Source organism: Phascolarctos cinereus, unplaced genomic scaffold (assembly GCF_003287225.1).
Source record: "Phascolarctos cinereus isolate Bilbo 61053 unplaced genomic scaffold, phaCin_HiC Scaffold_5;HRSCAF=322, whole genome shotgun sequence".
Taxonomy (NCBI): Eukaryota; Metazoa; Chordata; class Mammalia; order Diprotodontia; family Phascolarctidae; genus Phascolarctos; species Phascolarctos cinereus.
In genome coordinates this window covers 245,026,219-245,044,824 of record NW_027555958.1, presented here as the reverse complement: position 1 = coordinate 245,044,824, position 18,606 = coordinate 245,026,219, and the positions used below count along the sequence as shown (strand labels likewise).

The window sequence follows — 18,606 nt, the reverse complement described above, 5'->3', positions numbered from 1 at the left end:
GACAAGAATCACCAGGAGTGGAAGTATCTGCCAGGAGGATATTGCAAGTGAAAGGGCTAAAAAGCCCAAACTATGCCCTGGTTGACCAGGATATCTGGACCTCGTCAGTTGCCTAAATAGTGCAGATTTATGATGAAAGTGAAATATCTATATAGGAGCCCCACAAAGTGCCTTTACCTTTCAGGAGAGTAGAATGCTGGTGATGGATTGTCATTTTATGTTTTAAGAATTTGTTAATGTAAGATTGTGAATTAATTGTGTCTTAAGCATTTTTTGTGGCAGATGAAACAAATAGCTGTCCTATTGATGGGGTGCTAATGATGGATCCCTAAAAGGCCCTGGACTTTTCCACCTGGCCCAGTCCCTAGTGTTCACTGAGGCATTGCCCATCCTAGTCAATAATCCTTTAAACTGCCCTTTCATTGTGGCCCTCACTGTCTGTACCTGGCCCACCCCAGGCTACTTGCTACTTAATCCCATCCACATCTTCCCACAGTCCTTCTGTATAAAAGTGCCATTTTTATCCTCATTAAATGTGTAGATTCTTAAAATCTGGCCTGCCTGTATTGGTGTCACAAATAGTGCAGACTCAGTAGGAGTCTGGCCCTCTTCTATGTTAGAACGTTACAATAAACTCGCTACTTGAACTGAAAGAAGGCTTGAGTGGTTGAATTCTTTCAAGGCAGACTTCCACTCTACACCCTTGCATTTCAAAGTTCCTAGCACCCCTTAACTAGGTGCTAGAAGGAATCCTAAAAATCCCTTTTGGGGAGATGTTAGACATGAGTCATACCTCAGCTTTGTTTAATAAATTTGCCTTGGAATTTTACTAAAGGGTGGGAACATAATGAGCCAGAGAGGCTGAGTGAAGTCTGACCTGCCCCCACACCCCTTTTTTGGGTCAGTCTTGCTCAGGATGAACTCAGTAGGAGTCTGGAGCCATAGTTCCTTGGAGGGGAGTGAGTGAGGATAAGGGAGAATGTTGAGCCACAGATCACACTTATCTTCCCAACCACATTGTAAGTACCCAGGACCACATCTTACTTAAAATTCTTAATTTTAAGTAAATTAATTTAAAATTAAGTTAAATTAAGTAAAAATACTTAAAATTACTCATTTAAAAATTCCCCACAAAACTGGGCACATAATAGACACTCTATAAGTACGTATCTAATTGAAATGAACATGACTAACACTAGGAATGAAAAATATTTTCTCTATTGAAGGTTCTGACCTACAAGACAAAACTAAGCCAAGGACCAGTCACAAGTTTAAGCAACCTAATTATTTTTAAAGAAGGAACCAAAAGAGTTTATTTACCCACTTTCAAAGTTAAAAAAACATTGAACATAACTATTCCCCCCAAATGATAATCATTTAAATTCTATATTGTGGTCCGTTTGGGAAGCAGGAATAAAGGGAAATAGGACAGGAGAGAAAAGGAAAGGAAACAGAAGAGGGAGACAAGGAGACATTGTGTAGTAAATGCATTGCTGACTAGGACTGCTGGCACCAGAGTGAGGGATCATTGCTCTTTGAAATTCTGATGAGTTTTCAGTTCTTTAGAGTGGTCTTTTTCTTTCCACACTGGGGAAATAGCTTTTCTTCTTTTATTTTCAAACTTCAAAGTTTACTCTTGAAATAAGTCTTTTTGCCCTTGGGACTCTGAAAGTTTTGCTCCTGTATAAGACACCTCTAAGATTCCCAAGTAAATTTCTAAAACCTACCAGTTTCCTTGCTAAAACCTGATGGTCTCCATAATGCTATGGTCAGTCCTATTCAACAAAACAAGAATTTATTAAGTGTCTGCTGTACACATGGCACTGAGGGAAGACAAAGACACAAATAAAACAGTGCCTGCCTTCAAGGAGCTTACATTCTTCTGGAGGATGAAAATATAGTAGCAGCCCCTCTGTGCTACTTTCTGCTTTCTTTTTTCAAAAACTGATACAGCTGCCATCATGGTGGGGTGAGGTGGGACAATGGGGAAACAAGGAAATATTTGGGGTTTGCTGCATCAACTCAAAATATCAAGCCTTTAGCACTGAGCCAGAATACACATGACCCAGGTTCTCAAAGATTGTGTGGGGAGGGAAGGTTGAGGTCTCATTTGTTTTCCCCCTGTTACATTAATATATAATCATACTTCTACCCCAATCATCACTGCCCTTTTAATCTATACTATTCCTTTTAAGTACAGTATGCCTTTCCATAGCCATATTCCTGTCATGGATCTCTTCTCACTAAGTCTCAGTGATTCCTATGAGGTCAAATTTGCTTCATTGCTGCTGGAGCTGACACAGTGGCACAGTGGCTAGAGCACTAGGCCTAGAGTAAGGAAGACCTGAGTTCAAATGCAGCTCTAAGGTCTGTGTCACCCTGAGTATGACATTTCTGTCTGCTTCAGGTTCCTCAACTGCAAAATGGGGATGATAATAATAGCATCTGCTTCCCAGGGTTGTTGTTAGGATCAAATGAGATAATGTTTATAAAGTGCTTAGCACATAGTAGGCACTTAATAAATGCTTGTTTCCTTCCTTGCTTTGAGTCTCTGTTTCACCTTTCCTGTTATCTACAGTTTGCATTTGTATATGGATATGTGAGGCCATTGGCTCTACTCACTCATTTTAGTCTGAAATGAATTTCTGGATGTCTCTACTGTGATTTTCCTTTCTAGTCTGTCTATGATATCCAGCCTGGCAGATATACATAGATATACAGTGTTATCCCTCCTCCATCCCTTTCCTTTTGAATTTAGAGCCTTTTTATTTATGATATTATAAACCCATCCGTTGGCAGGAAACATTCCTATTATAGATTTTAGGAAAGCAGATTTTAAAGGGTCCAGAGGAAAGACAGGTAATATCTAATGCACTAAATTGCTTCAGGAAATCAGTCCAGGAGGGATGGGAAGTACTCAAGAATGAAATTCTGAAGACACAAAGGGAAGCAGCTCCAGCGAGGAGGGAAGATGGGATTTGACTGAAAAGACTGATGTGGATGCACAGAGAACTCACTTAGACTTTAAAGAGAAATTTATAAAGGATGGAATCAATGGCACTGATCAAATATTATATAAAAGAGAAGCATGACTCTAAAAGCAGTGTCAGGAATGCTAAAGTTCAGAATGAGCTGAGATTGGTAAAGGAAACTAAGGGTAATAAAATGATTGATTGTTTCTTTATTAGAAAATTATATTGGGAGAAAAAGGAGTATAGAACTTTGATTTAGAGTAGATGGGATAGTGGTAACTGACAACAGAGAGAAGGCAGAGGAGCTCAAGCTTCAGTTTGTTTTCTCTACAAAGGAGAATGACCTTTATAGTGGAAAAAAACAGAACAGAAATACTAAGATGGTGTTGATATCCAAGATGAGTAAAGAGATATTAAAAGGACACCTAGCTGCAATTGATGAATTCAAGTGACCTTGCCCAAAGGAACCAGCCACATACTTGGCTCCTAAAAGAAGTGGCAGATGAGATTGCTAAGTCATTGTCAATGGCATCTGAAAGACACAGAAACCTGAAGAGTGTTACATAATTGGAAAAAGGTAAAGGTTGTCCACATTTTCAAAAAAGAGAAGAAAACAGAGCCTGCCAACTATAGTGCAGTAAATTTGACTCCTAAGGAAAATTATTGAATGTATCAATGAATAGTTGGCAAATGTCCATTAAGGAAAGCAATGATTATGAGGAGCCTGCCTGCCTTCATCAAGCACAGGTTATGCCAGACTAACATAATTTCCTAGTGGATAAAGGAAATCCTGTGGATATAGTTTACCTTGATTTTAGCAAAGGTTTTGTTTAAGTGTCGCATACTATTCTTATGGAGAAGATGGAGAGATAAAGTTTAATGATAATAGAGTCAGAATGATTCAAGACTGGTTGGAAAGCCAAACTGAAAGAGTAGTTGTTAATGATATGATAGTAACATGGTAAAAGGTCTATAATAGAAGATTTCAGGGATATGTTTGTCCCTGTGCTGTTTAACATTGTTATCAATGACTAGGATAAAGGCTTTGATGGGATGCTTATAAAATCTACAGATGACATAAAGCTGAGAATTACAGCTAACACAGTGGATTAGAGTCAGGATCCAAAAGGATCTTGACAGGCTAGAGCACTGGGCTAAATATAATAAGAGAGCATATGGATTCAGGATACAGAATGAGACATACATTTTTGTACATGGCAATATGGGAATTTGTTTTGCTTAACTATGCATGATTGTTATAAGGATACTTTTTCTTTTTTCTTTTAAATTGGGGGTGGAAGGGAAAGAAAATAAATGCTTGTAATTAAAAAATAAAAGACAAATTCAATAAGGATAAATGTAAAGTCTTCCACTTGGGTACAAAAAAATCTATTTCATAAGTGTAAGATGGAGGAAACATATGTAATGAGAAATTGACCTATAAGGAGCTAGTACTTAGGGCATCTGAAGCGTGCTCTGCTTCCTGACAACCTACACTGGGGCTTAGCAAGTCTGCTTCCAGGCTTCATGGAGGATTCTGCCTTCCTCTTCAGAGGATGCACTGACAATCTATGACTGTTTCCTCCTATTGGCTTACCGGGTGAAGATGAAAAGCCTTTTAATTATCTGCTGAGCTGGCTGCTGAGGGTACATACCTCCAATATAGAACTTGATCTCTGTTTCTCTCTTCTCCCTATCTTTCTGTCTCTGTCTCTTTGTTCCTGTCTCTTCCTCTCCCACCCCACTTTCCCACCCCTCTCTCTCTCTTCTTTCTCTCCCTTTCTTTCCTCTCTTCTCTAGGTCTGGGGTGGGGCAGGGAGGTGATTAAAGCAAGAGCTGCTATAAACCTCCAGTTGAGGAAAATGGTATCAGGGGCTGCATTCACTCCCCAAATCTGCCTTTCTCTTTGAAAGCCCTTGCTTTTAAATTGGATACAATGATGAAAATAACATCTGTGTCCCAAAATACTTCAGTTTCTCAGCCAAGATTTCATAGTCTTTAGCAATGATTTCTAGATTCCTCTGGCAATATCATTTGTGTCCATGTGAATAACCACAGGTGAATAGCAGTCATTCAATTGGACAAGGTTTAGGGGGTGCACTATCCTGGTAAGGTTTTATATAATCACATGTATTCCAAAACACTAGACTGTCAAATTCCATCTTTAAATGTAGGGTTACTTTAACTCTGCTAGCCCATTATTCTTCAAGTTGTGTTAACTGAGAATACTACACCAATCTCTCTCCTATCATCCTATTTTCTAGCTGCATTGTCTCCGTACCCAGGCCACTATGTGGCCATGAACCTTTGTCTACCTCTGTTTCTCTCTTTTTTTTTTCTTGGTGAAGCAATTGGGGTTAAGTGACTTGCCCAGGGTCACACAGCTACCCTGTGTGTCAAGAGTCTGAGGCCAGATTTGAACTCAAGTCCTCCTGATTCCAAAGCCAGAGCCATATCTACTGTGTCACCTAGCTGCCACCTCTGTTTCTTCTTCTGTTCATTCTTTCTTGATATTAAACGGATGAGTATCAGACAGAACAGACTCTATCACAACACTGTGATATTCAGTAGGTCAGAATAGCTCCTAGAGGTGCAGCAATCAGAGTCCACAGCAGTCTTCCATAGCCACAGAAGCCCAGGCAGTTGGGGAGCTAGCTCTTAGGATCACCCTGCTTGACCCAGCTCACCAGGGACCCAGCTGCCCAAGCACCAGGCCTGCAAGCAAGAGTGCAACTCATCCATCAGATATGTCGGTGTCTTTCCTCTGGTAGTATCATTTGTGCCCATGTGAATAACCAGAGGTCTATAGTAGTCATCCAATTGGATAAGGTTTAGGGGATTCACCATCATACCTTGATGAGATTTTATATGATCACATATATTCCAAAATGCTAGACTTTCAAATTCCATCTTATATTAACTCTGCTAGCTCACTATTCTTTAATTTCTGCTAACTGAGAATACTATGCCAATTTCTCTCCTATCATACTGGTTTCTCAACCCCCACTACCTTAGATGTGAATTTCATATTCATTCTATCTCCTCCCAAGTGCTTATCACTATTCTAATGGGCTCAACTCCTCTCAGTTTGACTATCTACCAGCCCATTCTATTGTGTACTTTAGAACCATTTCATTTTATTTTTTTGTAAGGCAATTGGGGTTAAATGACTTGCCCAGGGTCACACAGCTAGTAAGTGTCAAGCATCTGGTCTGAGACCAGAACTGAACTCAGGTCCTCCTGACTCCAGGACCAGTGCTCTATCCACTGCTCTACCTAGCTGCCTCCATTTTATTTATTCTCAATAAGCTTCCCTACATCTTTAAACTTTTCAACTAATATTTCTTCAACCTCCTTTCTTTCCATGTGATAATACTGTATTCATTATAATCTTTTCAACTGGTGGCCACTCTTCTCCCATCCTCCCCAAGTCATATAAGAAAGAGGTTGATGTACTCCTTCCTCCCTACTAGCACCTTCTGACCATTTCTCTACTGCCATCCTCCAATGATCTTTTGAAATCTTTGCTTTCGAGAATATCTTTTCCCTATTCTTGTCACTATACTTTTTCAACTCTAGGTCATTCTTCCAACTTTTTCAATGGTCCCTAGTCATTATCACCACCTCATACCCCACCATCATTCTCAGAGACTTTAATGCTCATATTGACAATCTCTCCAGTAAACCGACCATCTGTTCCTCAAACACTTTAATTCCAATAACCTCCTTCTACCTCTCACTTAAGCAGCACATCAGAATGATCATACCCTACACTTCACTATCTCTCAGAGTTACACCACCTTCAGGATCCTGAAAATTGATATTCCAATTTCTAACCCCTTATTCTTATTCTTTTTTCATTTTCTCACTCACATTAAATCTGATGTGGAGGCTGATATCTATGAGTCCACCAAGAGCAAGAGTAGGGACACTCTCCAGCTGGAACAGGACATAGATGGGTAATAATAATTGATGAGATTACTTCATCATGGATCCAGTTTGTTTTGGCTGACTTTAGGAATGCACATGACAATGCATACAGCAGGTGATGAGCAAAAAGTTTTAGAGGAAAAAGGAGAGAGAATGAATGATGATCAGGGCTGCAGGGAGGAGTAATTAGAAAGGTTTTTACCTCACCATCACTACCCCCTCCTCTGAAAGAAGACTGATAATTGATGTGGTTGCTGAATATGGGAAGGAATTGTTTGTGCCCATGCCTGGGAAAGAACTTGATAAGAAAATCACTTTTAGTCTCTGGAGAATGATGTTAATCTACAACAGCTGATTTCCAATCTTCTCCACATACAGGAAGGTATCAGCTGTAGCCATAGTTCTTAAAGGGTCTCTCAGCTATTGCCAAGGCAAAAAGTGTCAACAACCCAACTTAAAGATGAATTTCCCACCAGTGTCTGTGGTAAGTCTAAATCCCTAAAAGTCGCCTATTCACAGTATTACTTACTCAAATAGCTGTGGAAAGCCTTAAGGAACTCCACTGGCATTTCAGTGGGGGGAAATGTTTCTTATTAGGAGACTGAAGTTTGTGGTTAATGTGAACTGATGGTTATGGAAGTTATGTAAACTCTAATTGGTGTTTTTGGACATTATTATTCATTTTCTCTAATCTAAGTTGTTTTGCCTATGATGTTGCGGTTTAAGTGATTGAAACAACAGTCAGAGCTGAAAAAAAAAAAGAGGCATTTCCAATGGGATGAGATAGAACCAATGATTTGACAAGCAAGCCTACACAGACCTAAAGAGTAATGGGAAAAAGGAAATGTTCAAGGTGATTGACAGTTTACCTTAGGACACACCCCTGTCACATGTCTTGTTGCATAAAGGATAATTATCGTATATGGGAACATTCTATTACATACTAAATACAACTAAATAAATAAATACTAATTACATACTAAATACTAAATAATTTCTAATCCTCTTTTATTATTCTTTTTCCAGTCTGCTTCCCTCAATTTGATTTTTCTTTTTCCTTCATATTTGGCCTTTACATCATTATCGGCTATTGTAATGTCCCACTACCTACTACATGACATAGAAAAGGCTTGCCTCCATGAGCTTTTGCTATTCCCAAATTGCTAATCCTCAACCCTGAACTTTCTGCTGATGCTCTAGAACTGTGGGGTGTTGCTAGAGTCACAAATTTGGGTTGATTTTTATCTGCAATAACTTATAGGAAAGAGGGAGGTAGTGTAGCATAGTAAGAAAGAAAGTCATTCTTGGAGTCAGGAAAATTCGGGTTCTTCTTCTACTTCTGACATTGTGTAACCAAGGACTAGTTGCTTAAACCTCTCAGAGCCCCAGCAAATCTCTAAGGCTACAAATTACAGACAAATTATCTACATGCATTGGTGGGGAGAGTTTCCATCCCTAGAGTCCCTTCACAAGGATGAAATCACAGCTCTACCCAAAAAAGACCTTAGCTAAGCCCCTCCTGCTGCTTGAAAATCCTTTCATTCTATTCTCATCAATTCTCTATCCCATTCCTCATTCAATCCTTTTTCTCTTGCCTCAAATTCCAAGATCCACTCCCACCATCACAATTCCAGCAGATACCATCACTCCCTACTTCCTTAACACAGCTGAGGTCATCTGATATCAGCTGCCTCAGCTCCATTCTTTCATTACTCAAAATGCCATCCTTTATTCCTTCCATCCAATCATTAAAAAAAAAAAGGGGGGGAGGCATCTAGGTGGCACAGTGGATAGAGCACCAGCCCTGGATTCAGGAGGACCTGAGTTCAAATCTGGCCTCAGACACATAACACTTACTAGCTGTGTGACCCTGGGCAAGTCATTTAACTCCCATTGCTCAACCAAAAAAATAAAAAAAGATATCCTTACTCTGCTCTCAGCCCTTTACTTGTTCTCCAGATCCTATTCTCTCATGTTTCTCCAGGGCCTTGTTCCATCAATCATTCCACGTACATTTTACATGCACCTTTGCATGAATCTCATATGTTCCTTCCACTCACTGCTCCCTTCTCATCCCCACCACTCCACTAAAAATGTTTTATCAAAATCACTAAAGACCTTTCACTAATTTACAAGTCCAAAGGCCTTTTTGGGTGGTGATCTTCCTTTATCTCTTGACAACCCTTGATATTGTTGAGTTGTTCCTCCTACTAGATAATCATTATTCCCTGGACTTCAAAGACTTTCCAGTGGCCAAATCACTTCTCTAGTTACTCATCCCTTAAGGTAAGCGTTCCCTCAAGGTGCTGTCCTTGGTCCTCTTCTCTCTCTCTCCTCTTCTTTATCAATCTCATTGGCTTACAAGACTTCAACTACCACCTTTATTCAAGTGATTCACAAATCTGTATCTCCACCTGTGACCACTTTCCTGGCACCAGCTTCACATCCCCAACAACCTACCGGTACCTTCACATGGACATAGCACAGGCACCTCAAATTCAACACGTAAACGTGTTGTTTCTCCTTGATTGAATGTCAGCTCCTTGAGAGAAGACACTGTTTTGGCCTTTGTATCCTCAGAGCTTGACACAATAGCTGGTACACAGTAGTTACTTAAAAAATTCTTGTGAATGAACGGATGAATGTTCAAGACCAAACTTATCTTGGCTCCTTAAACCTGTCCCTTTACTTTTCAGGCAATAAACTATTCAGCCCATCTTCATCTGCAAACCCTTGGTATTATCAGGCTCTTCCTTCTGCCTTCCCTTTCATAATCAAGTTATCACCAATTTCTGATAATTCCACCTCCATAATATCTCCAGCATCCATTTCCCTTTTCTCGCACCGGTGGCACCCTAGTCCAGGCCCTCATTGCTACCTGCCTTGTTCAGTTGTGTCTGACTATTTGTGGGGTTTTCTTGGAAAAGATACTGGTTTGCTATTTCTTTCTCCATCTCATTTTTGCAGATAAGGAAACTGAGACAAACAGGTTTAAGTGACTTGTCCAGGGTCACACAGCTAGCAAGTAGGCCAGATTTGAACTCAGAAAGATCAAACTTCCTGATTTCCAGGTCTGGGGTTCTACCCACTGCACCACCTAGCTGCTCCTCCTACCTCCCTGACCCGTTGCAGGTAGCCTCCTAATAGGTATCCCTGTCTCCATTGTACCCTTTCAGTTTGTATACTGCTGCCAAATGAATCTTTATTTATTGATCTGATCACATCTGATCAAAATCTCAAGTGACTCCTTCCTGTCTATCTGTTCTGCCTTTCTCAGCCTGGCACATCAGCCACAGCATCCTTTACCTGTCTGCTCTCTGAAACTGCTGTTCACCCCACTTGAGTTTCATTTGAGTAGTCCCTCTTCCCCACCTTCCTCAAACCTCAGCTATTTTCTTTTGCCTGGCTCTCTTCACTGCCTTTTTCTCAATTTGAAGGAGATTCCCTATTGCACATTTTTCTTCAGTTTCCTATTATTTTTTAGGTGTTGAGGAAACCCCCTCAGGCTCTCCATTGGCCTGATTTTTCTCTTTCTGGTTTGGAGGTCCTTTCTCGTAGTTCTCTTCTCTGCTTCTGCAAGTCTGAAACGTTCTCTTTCTCTACCAAGACATATAAAAGACTGCTTTCCAGATCATCAATTCCCCTTTACTAGCCCCAGGCTCTCAGTGGACTTTCTTGGAAACTAATTTTCCCTCAGCCAACCCACCTCCGCCCTCTCCCCAGGGGCTATGCTTTGGCTAGAAATAGAACAGCCAAAAAGCAAGGACGTGTTCCACTCATAAACTTGCCCCTCTCACTTCCTGCAGCTGGGACGCTATTAATATCCTGAGCCAGGGGAGAGAAAGAGAGGAGAGGGGGAGAACCACAGGAGGGGAAGAAGGAGGAGAAGGGGTTAGGGAAAAGAGAGGAAAAGTTAAAGAGGGGAGAGGAGAGATTAGAGAAGGAGGAGGGAGAGGGTAAATAGGAGGAGGAAGAGGAGGAAGAGGAGGAGGAGGAGGAGGAAGAAAAATGTGCATCTGATTGGTTAACACCAGCCTGAGGTCGTGCTATGATTGGCTGCTTGCTTCTAAGCAGAAATCCCAGTTCATCCTTTACTGAACGCCAATAGAATTTAGAATATCCTGTCCAGCTCTGAATTATATACTGTTTCTCACTGTTCCTGTTTACATCTGGTTTCTGCTACCCTGAACGCTCCTAGAAAGCTGAGGCTATCTGATTCTTCGCTCATATTCCCTCCCAGTGCCCAGTACCGTTCCAGACTCATAAAGAGACTAAAAAAAAAAAAATACTGACTTGAAGGACTAAGATTCTCTATGGCTGAAACGCTTGGTCTCCTGGCTCTGGCTCCTCCTGCCCACCTCTTTAGGGCCCCAGCCTCTTTAGTGTGGTGTATTTTAGAAAGCAAGGTCACAGCTTCTTTCCATATTTCCCTTTTTGATTCTGGGGGAGAACTGAAAGTTAAGAAGATGAAGAGCATGACATAAGGGGAGGAGGAAGGGCAGAAGACACTGGCAGGATTTAGATGTCTTGGAGGGAGTGTGGGTAGGACATTCTAGAGAAAACAGGGCTACTATTTTCTCCAACCACCAGCCCAGGCTACCCATAGCAATAGCTTCTATGGTGCTTTCAGGCTTACAAAGCACCAACAATGTGAGGTGGGTAGTGAAAGTGTTATTATCTCCATTTTATCAGTAAGGAAACTGAGACCCAGATAGAAATTGACATGACTTTCCTAGGGTCAGAATTAGGCCTCAGGACCCTCTGACTTTGTTTGTTTGTTTGAGGCATTAGGGGTTAAGTGACTTGCCCAGGGTCACATAGCTAGTAAGTGTCTGAGGCTGGACTTGAACTCAGGCCCTCCTGATTCCAGGGCCAGTGCTCCATCCACTGTGCCACCTAGCTCCCCTCGCCTGACTTCTAAATCCAGCATTCTTTCCACTACACAGAGACGTTTCCCTGGGAGTTCTCTCCTTTCAATGTAGCATCAATAGTTGATGAAAAGAGGGCAATCATGAGGGTGCCCCAGAGGTGCCACTAGGAGAGAAGAGGGGTATGGAAAGGACAGAAGCTGGGATTGTTACCAAAAAGACAATGCTTTGCATTTAACATAAAATAAGTAACTAGATCTTAGGATTTTGAGTTCAGTGGGACTGGAGTTGTCTATTTCAGTTTCCTCTTTTTACAAAGGAGGAAACTGAGGCCCAGAGAGATGGAGTGACTTAGCAATGGGAACATAGCATATACAAATGAACTGAGGGTGAGTAGTTTTACCTACTCTTGAGGCAAACATAGGAGCTTGTGACATGGAGTGGTAGAGATTAGGTCTCCAGCACCAACTTTGATGTAAATACAATCTGGATTAAAATTCTGCCCAACACCACCTGTGCAGCCTTAAGCAAATAAACAACTTTCCTGGGCCTCAATTCTAAAATGAAAGGGTTAGACTAAATAGCCTGTGAGGACCTTTTCTGCTCAAGGTTTGATTCTGTGATCCTAATTTAAAAGCAGAGACAGCAGGGTTGGCAATGTGTAAGGGAAGACCTTTCAAGTTGGAAAAAGAACTGGACTTTGAGCCAGAAGATTTGAGTTCAAATTTAACTCTGTCACTTAATTTCTTTGTAACTTTCAACAAGTTGCTTTCTGTCTCTGAACAGGAGTTCCTTCATCTGTAAGACCTGAGGTCATAATGTGGATACTACCTGACTCAGAGGGTTCTTGGGAGGGCCAAAGAATGTGTGTGTGTGTGCGTGTGTGTGTGTGTGTGTGTGCACGTGTTCAAGTGCTGACAGTAAAAACCCTAGAGAAATGTAAGCTTGGCTGAGCCAGGAGGAATCCTGAGATGTTTGAGGTTGAGGTCAGGAAGGGCCCCACCTTCCCACAAACCATCTGCCCACACAGAAAGACAAAGACCACTAGACTGGACAGACTATTGGTCACACCCAGAATGTCACTGTGTATGATATAATTTTCCATTTGTCAACAAGTGGCTTTGTAAAATAGTCCTTCAGGTTCATTTGTGTGTCCCATGTCTTGATTTAGACTGTAAGCTCCCAGAAGGCAGGATGGGTCTTCCATTTCTTCTCTACCCCAGGTTATCTGAACAAGGACCTTTATTCAGAAGCCCCCAAACTAAGACTGCCCTCACTTCTTTTTTTGGGGGGGATACTAATATCCTGAGCCAGTGAAGAGGAGGAAGAGGTGGAGGAGGAGAGAGCCACTTGATTGGCTAGCACCAGTCTGAGGCCATGCCATGATTGGCAACTTGCTCTTGAGGTAGGAATCATAATTCTCTGGTGTTAAAACTCCAATAAGACTTACAGTATCCAGTCCAACATTGGATTCTTAACTAATAACGCACTCTTCTCCACACCTGGGGGAAGGGGGAGGGAGAGGGAACATTCAGGGAGTCATTTGATGTCACGTCACCCTAAAAGCCCAGGACTAGTACTGTGCCCTACAAATAGTAAGTGCTCATCAAGTTTGTTGACTGAAATGAGAATCTGGAGGGGAGAAGAGAAGAAACTGGCCTTGACTGTGGGAGAGAGATTGAGAGCATGAGGGACACAAGGAGACAATATATTCCAACATCCACCTTGCCGCTACAGATGGGGTGGAGGAGGGAGAGGTATCTCCCTGTGGGGGAGGTCTCTCTCCCCTCCCCCTACAGTCACAGAGGAGAGTGCTGAAGAATTGGAGGGGGGGGGGGGGGCACTCAGCCCCATCTCTTGCCTCGGGTTTCTCTGTTGGAGTTTCTTTGTTTCTTTTTAGTTTCCGCTTGTTAAATAATTAATATAATTAATTTAAAATATAAAATACACAGTGTTCTTTCTCTTCTTCTCCTCTTCTGTTTGCTTGGGGGTGATTTTAAATATAGGTCTCATCTTCAGTGGGCAAAAGGGCTTCAGGGAGGGGCATAGAAGCCCCCCAAGCCCTCATCATGTGAGGGGATCTGACCCCCCCAAAATCCCCCCTCCATGGGACCCCCATGGATAGAGGACACTTTCTGCCTTGCCTGAGGCCCCTGGGATGGTGAAGGGGGTCTCTCCTGGGCAATGGCTCTGAATTGGCCAAAGGGGGTCCTGGCTTTTTGAAGGGTTGGGAGGGTTAAGCAGGCAGGGGTCCTAGCCCTGGAAACAGACAGGCCCCAGCATGACTCCACTCCGCCTAGGGGGGGCCCCCAAGTCCGAGAAGGAAGCATCCAACACAGGAAGCTGTTCCAGTAGGGGTGTTCGAACTTCAAGCACTGTTCGGCCCTGATGTGTCTTAGGAAAGAAAAAAGAGGATGAGAGGTGAAAATAGAGATGGAGTCCCCGTTTTACAACTGCCACCCCAAAACTGTAGAACTAGGCTCCTTCCTCCTTGGGCTACCCTGGAGAGGATCACTACTCCCCTTGGCCTCCATCACCAAGGACTCTTCGAGTTTCTGTATTTGGAGCCCATAACTTCTTCCACTGTCCCCAGCAGATCCCTGGTCTCCTCTCCCCATACCTGGCAGCCATCTCTGAATTCCTTGACATAGGGACTAGTCTCTGGGCTCAGTTCATCCTCATTGGCTCCCCGCAGCCGGAGGGGCCCATCCCGAGCCCCTCCTGTACATGGGTAGGAGACATCTTGGTGAGCAGATACACTAAGCAGGCGCAAGAATGTGAGCTGGACCACACCCACTGGGGATCCCCCAGAGTCCACATAGGAGAACTGGAAAAAAGATAGGAATGGGCACCATCAGACTAGAGATTGGGGTTTTGTCCAGGAAGGTAAGCAAAAGGTTGAAGCAGAGAGAGAGCGGCAGCAAGTTGAGGAGACATGAGGCAACAGAATGAGAAAGGGAAGATCAGGAGAAAGAAAAAGATGGGGGGCCAGAAAAGAGAAAGAGATGAGTCAGGAGAAGGGCTGATGGGAAAGGAAATAAAATAGACTCAGGGAGAGAAGCAGTGAGGCTCAGGGAGGTATGAGGTTGCAGAGGTCGGGAGGGTGGCCTCACCTGTGTGACATCATCCCTAGGTGATACACAGGTTTCTCCTCCTGCCGTGAAGTTACAGAAAACACGGAAAGCATCCCTGGCACAGCCTTGGTTAGGGTCGACCCAGTATTCACCTAGGTGGGGGGGAGGGGCGGCGGGAGAAAATGGAAGGGTCAGGACCATCTTCCACCCCTTCCCCACCGTCTGTCCCATCACCCAGTTCCCTTTCCTTTTCTGTTCCACATTCCCAGCCCCTATTCCTACCTATTATTCACACACACACACACACACACACACACACACACACACACACCTAGGCCCACACATTCTTCTCTCTACTTGAGGCTTGCAGCTGAAACCTCCAATATGTGTCATCTGCCCCATTAGAATGTGACAGGAGGAGCCAGCTCCCTCTTCTGTTCCCCCCCAGAGCTTAGCCCAATGCTTTGTACATAATACGTTCTTACTTGATGCTTTTTCATTCATTCAACATCCAGATTTCTTTATCACCCAGGCCTCTGTTTCCCTGTATCTTCCTTCCCTCCCATATCAACCCCCTCTCTTCTGATTTCCCTCTGTGTTTGTCTCCTCATGTTCCCCTCTGACCATCAGGAAGCTCAGGGTGACACAGTCTCAAGTCCTGACAGGTTCGGGCTGGGCTCTCCTGGGTTCCTGCAGGGCGCCTCATTTGCTCAATCTCATCCCGGAGGGAATCCAGGGAGCCAAATATCTCTTCCAGGCCCCCAGGGGCCCCAGGGGCTCCCCCAGCCTCTCCAGCCTCATCCTCCTGCATCAGCTGGCTCGCATCTACTGAACGCCGAGACTTCTTGGGCATCTGGATGGGCAGTGGCTGGATCACCTCTCCAGGAGGACCCTGAAGGACAGAAAATTTAATGAGAGGAGGCAGGGAGATGGAAACCCAAACTTTGGAAGAGAGAAATGGTGAGACAGCCAACCAAACCAGAGAAAGCATCAAAGGCAGAGAGGGAAAAATGAGGCAAAGGAACAGAGAACACCCCCTCACTCACCGGATGGCCGGGTGGACCTTGGACGCCTTTTTCTCCCTTGGGTCCAGCTTGACCCTGATGTGGGGAGACACAAAGAGAGTCAGAGGACTCATAAAATCACTCCAAGGGATCATAGAGCGTTAGAGAATGGTTGGCAGTGAGGGGTGAGAGGTCATAGCCTATCAGATGGTCAAATGTCCTACCAAGTCTGAAGTATCAAGTAACGAGGCCCATCTCTAAGAGCTGCTGTTTATATCAAGGTAGGCAGTGATGTGTAGTCTAATCTGGGGGGACGTGGACGGGCCAGAGGATAGGGTTGGCTGGGAAAGGGGAGGGAAGGGGAAAGACTGACTCACCGTCGCTCCTTTAGCACCTTTGGGGCCAGCGGGTCCCTACAGAGAGAGGACAAGAGAGACAGAGTGACCATGGAGAAACGACGGAGGGAGAAGCAGAGCAATGATCATGGAGTCACACAGACTGTACATAAATAGGGGCACTTCTGGGCGGCTGTGGGGGAGAATAATGAGGGTTGTGCTAGAGTATTTAGGAAGATATTGGGAATATTGGAAAAGGATGTTTTCAAATTCCTGGGAACAATTAGAAGTTGAATATTACTAGGTTAAGGGAGATTTGTGGAAGTTATTGAGGTGTATGAGTGGGAAGAAGGGGACTACTGGGGGTTGCTTGATGGAGTATTTGAAGGAGCAGGGAGGAAGGGTTACTCACAGGAAGGCCAGGGGGTCCTCCAGGACCAATTGGGCCAGATGCTCCAGGGATCCCCTAGAAGGAGGAAAAGTCTAGTTAACCCCATTTTGTATACCCCCTTTCCACAATACTAAGCCTCCTCCAAATTTGCTCACTCTACAATGAAGATATCCCACTAATAATAAAGTCTTACCTCCAAGGACTTTAATATTAATCTCCCCCTCTCCTTCTCATTCTCCCAGCCCTCAAGCACATTTAAGGTCAATGCCCACAGAGTGATCAGGGAAAGGGGGTCCTGGGCCCCTCCCTCATACTCACCGTCTCTCCTTTCTGTCCGTGCGCACCTTGGGGACCGGGAAGTCCTCGGTCACCCTTTTCCCCTTGTTCTCCAGGAGGGCCAATCAAGCCAATGAGACCAGGGTGACCCTAGGGGAGGGAATAGCAAAAAGCAAGAAGAACACAAACAGGGCAGGGATGTGAGGGGATCAGAGGACAGGAAGGGAACCGTTAACCATGGCAGTTAGACCTCTTCCTTCCCTGGTGGAAAAAGGACTCTGTCTGGAAGACAGGGTCAGTGACCTTTATACAAAAGAGATGTTGAGGGAGTACAGGGGGAGGGCAAGGGAACCCACCACGTTGAGGTGAGGGGATATTTTGCATCTTGTTGGAGGGTGTGGCATTACATGCCCAGAATTAGAAAACAGGATAAGCTACCTATGTGTCCGTCTCTTACCTTTTCTCCTTTGGCTCCAGGGTCACCCCTGAGCCCAGGGAGGCCAGGAGGTCCCTGTATGAAGACAGATAATCATTCATTATGGGGTAATAACTAGCAGGCAGGCCCCATCTCCTCCTAGCCCTAAATTCCCTGTCCCTTTCTCCATATCTACAGCTGCTTACTGTCCTCCACCCCCAGGATCACCCATCCCCAGGGTCCTGCTGTCTCCCCACACATACCCTTCCCTCAGGCTCACTCACCACAGGACCTGGAGGCCCAGCTGGTCCAGTGGCTCCAGGTCGTCCCTGTTGTCCCTATGGAGGTGAGGGGGAAAACAGGGGTCAGAGAAGGATGCTTTCCCCATGGGTCTTCTCCTTCCCATCAAATAACTGATAACTGAATTCCCAGGTCCTCGGTTCCCATCCCCCATCTCCACAGGCATTATTTATCCCCTCTTCAGTCCACTGTGACTCACCACCGAGCCTGGGATTCCCCTCAGACCATCAGGGCCTGGTTTTCCTGCTGCTCCAGCTGGACCCACTGGTCCTGTCTTTCCAGGAGCCCCAACTGCACCCTGCTCCCCCTGAAATACATAAAAGGGAATCAGAGAAGGCTGGGGGAGTATAAGCACAAAAGATAATCAAAGGGTAGGAACAGGCCAGGTCAGAGGACAAGAAGAGGTTAATGCTTCCATGAGAAGACTTTGGGGTAGAAAGAGGGTTAGCCCTCTGAGCCAAGACACTTGAAGATAACAAGACCAGAGCTACAACAGAGACAACTTTTGAGGGGGTAATGAGGAGCAAGAAAGTCCCCATGGTGAGAGAGAATACAAAAGTCTTCCAGGAGCTACTCTGTCTTACCTTGGCTCCCTTCTCTCCTTGTCGACCCTCAGGGCCAGCTGTACCCGCAGGACCCTAGAGGGATGGAGTGAGAAAGAGGAAAAGGGGTTAGACAAAGGATAGAGAACAGATAAACACAACTGTCTCCCCCCCTACTTCATACACAGCTTCCACTAGCACCCCAGAGAAAAAACCAGGCATAGGAACCTCACTGCCAGTCCTCTCTCAAACCTTGTCCCAGTAGGGACTCAGTCATCTCTTTGATGGCCTAGGGGGACCCAAGGGTCCAGACCCCTTCCCTCATTTTTAGCTAGTATTTACATAATTCTCTAATGTTTGCAAAGTGCTTTAAACACATTATCTCATTTGATCCTCAAAACCACCCTGAGAGTAAGTGCTACTATCACTCCATTTTACAGATGAGGAAACTGAGGCCGAGAGAGGTCTCGTATGACTTGTAAATGTCTGAGATAGGACT

The 18,606-nt window shown here is 44.2% G+C and overlaps 1 protein-coding gene across 5 annotated transcripts in view; it reads right to left on the bottom strand.

The window, feature by feature from the left end:
• Positions 1–12,847: 12,847 nt before the first annotated feature.
• Positions 12,848–18,606, bottom strand: part of COL11A2 (collagen type XI alpha 2 chain) — a 39,412-nt gene continuing 33,653 nt past the window's right edge. For all 5 annotated transcript variants that reach the window (XM_020974215.2, XM_020974216.2, XM_020974218.2 and 2 more), the window contains 12 exons: positions 18,150–18,203; positions 17,765–17,872; positions 17,550–17,603; positions 17,308–17,361; positions 16,893–17,000; positions 16,596–16,649; positions 16,226–16,261; positions 15,891–15,944; positions 15,469–15,736; positions 14,884–14,996; positions 14,391–14,597; positions 12,848–14,164 (listed from right to left, as the gene is read on the bottom strand). In XM_020974215.2, the coding sequence (XP_020829874.1) occupies positions 14,024–14,164; positions 14,391–14,597; positions 14,884–14,996; positions 15,469–15,736; positions 15,891–15,944; positions 16,226–16,261; positions 16,596–16,649; positions 16,893–17,000; positions 17,308–17,361; positions 17,550–17,603; positions 17,765–17,872; positions 18,150–18,203 (1,251 nt within the window). In that variant the 3' untranslated portion in view covers positions 12,848–14,023. The remainder of the gene's footprint in view (positions 14,165–14,390; positions 14,598–14,883; positions 14,997–15,468; positions 15,737–15,890; positions 15,945–16,225; positions 16,262–16,595; positions 16,650–16,892; positions 17,001–17,307; positions 17,362–17,549; positions 17,604–17,764; positions 17,873–18,149; positions 18,204–18,606) is intronic.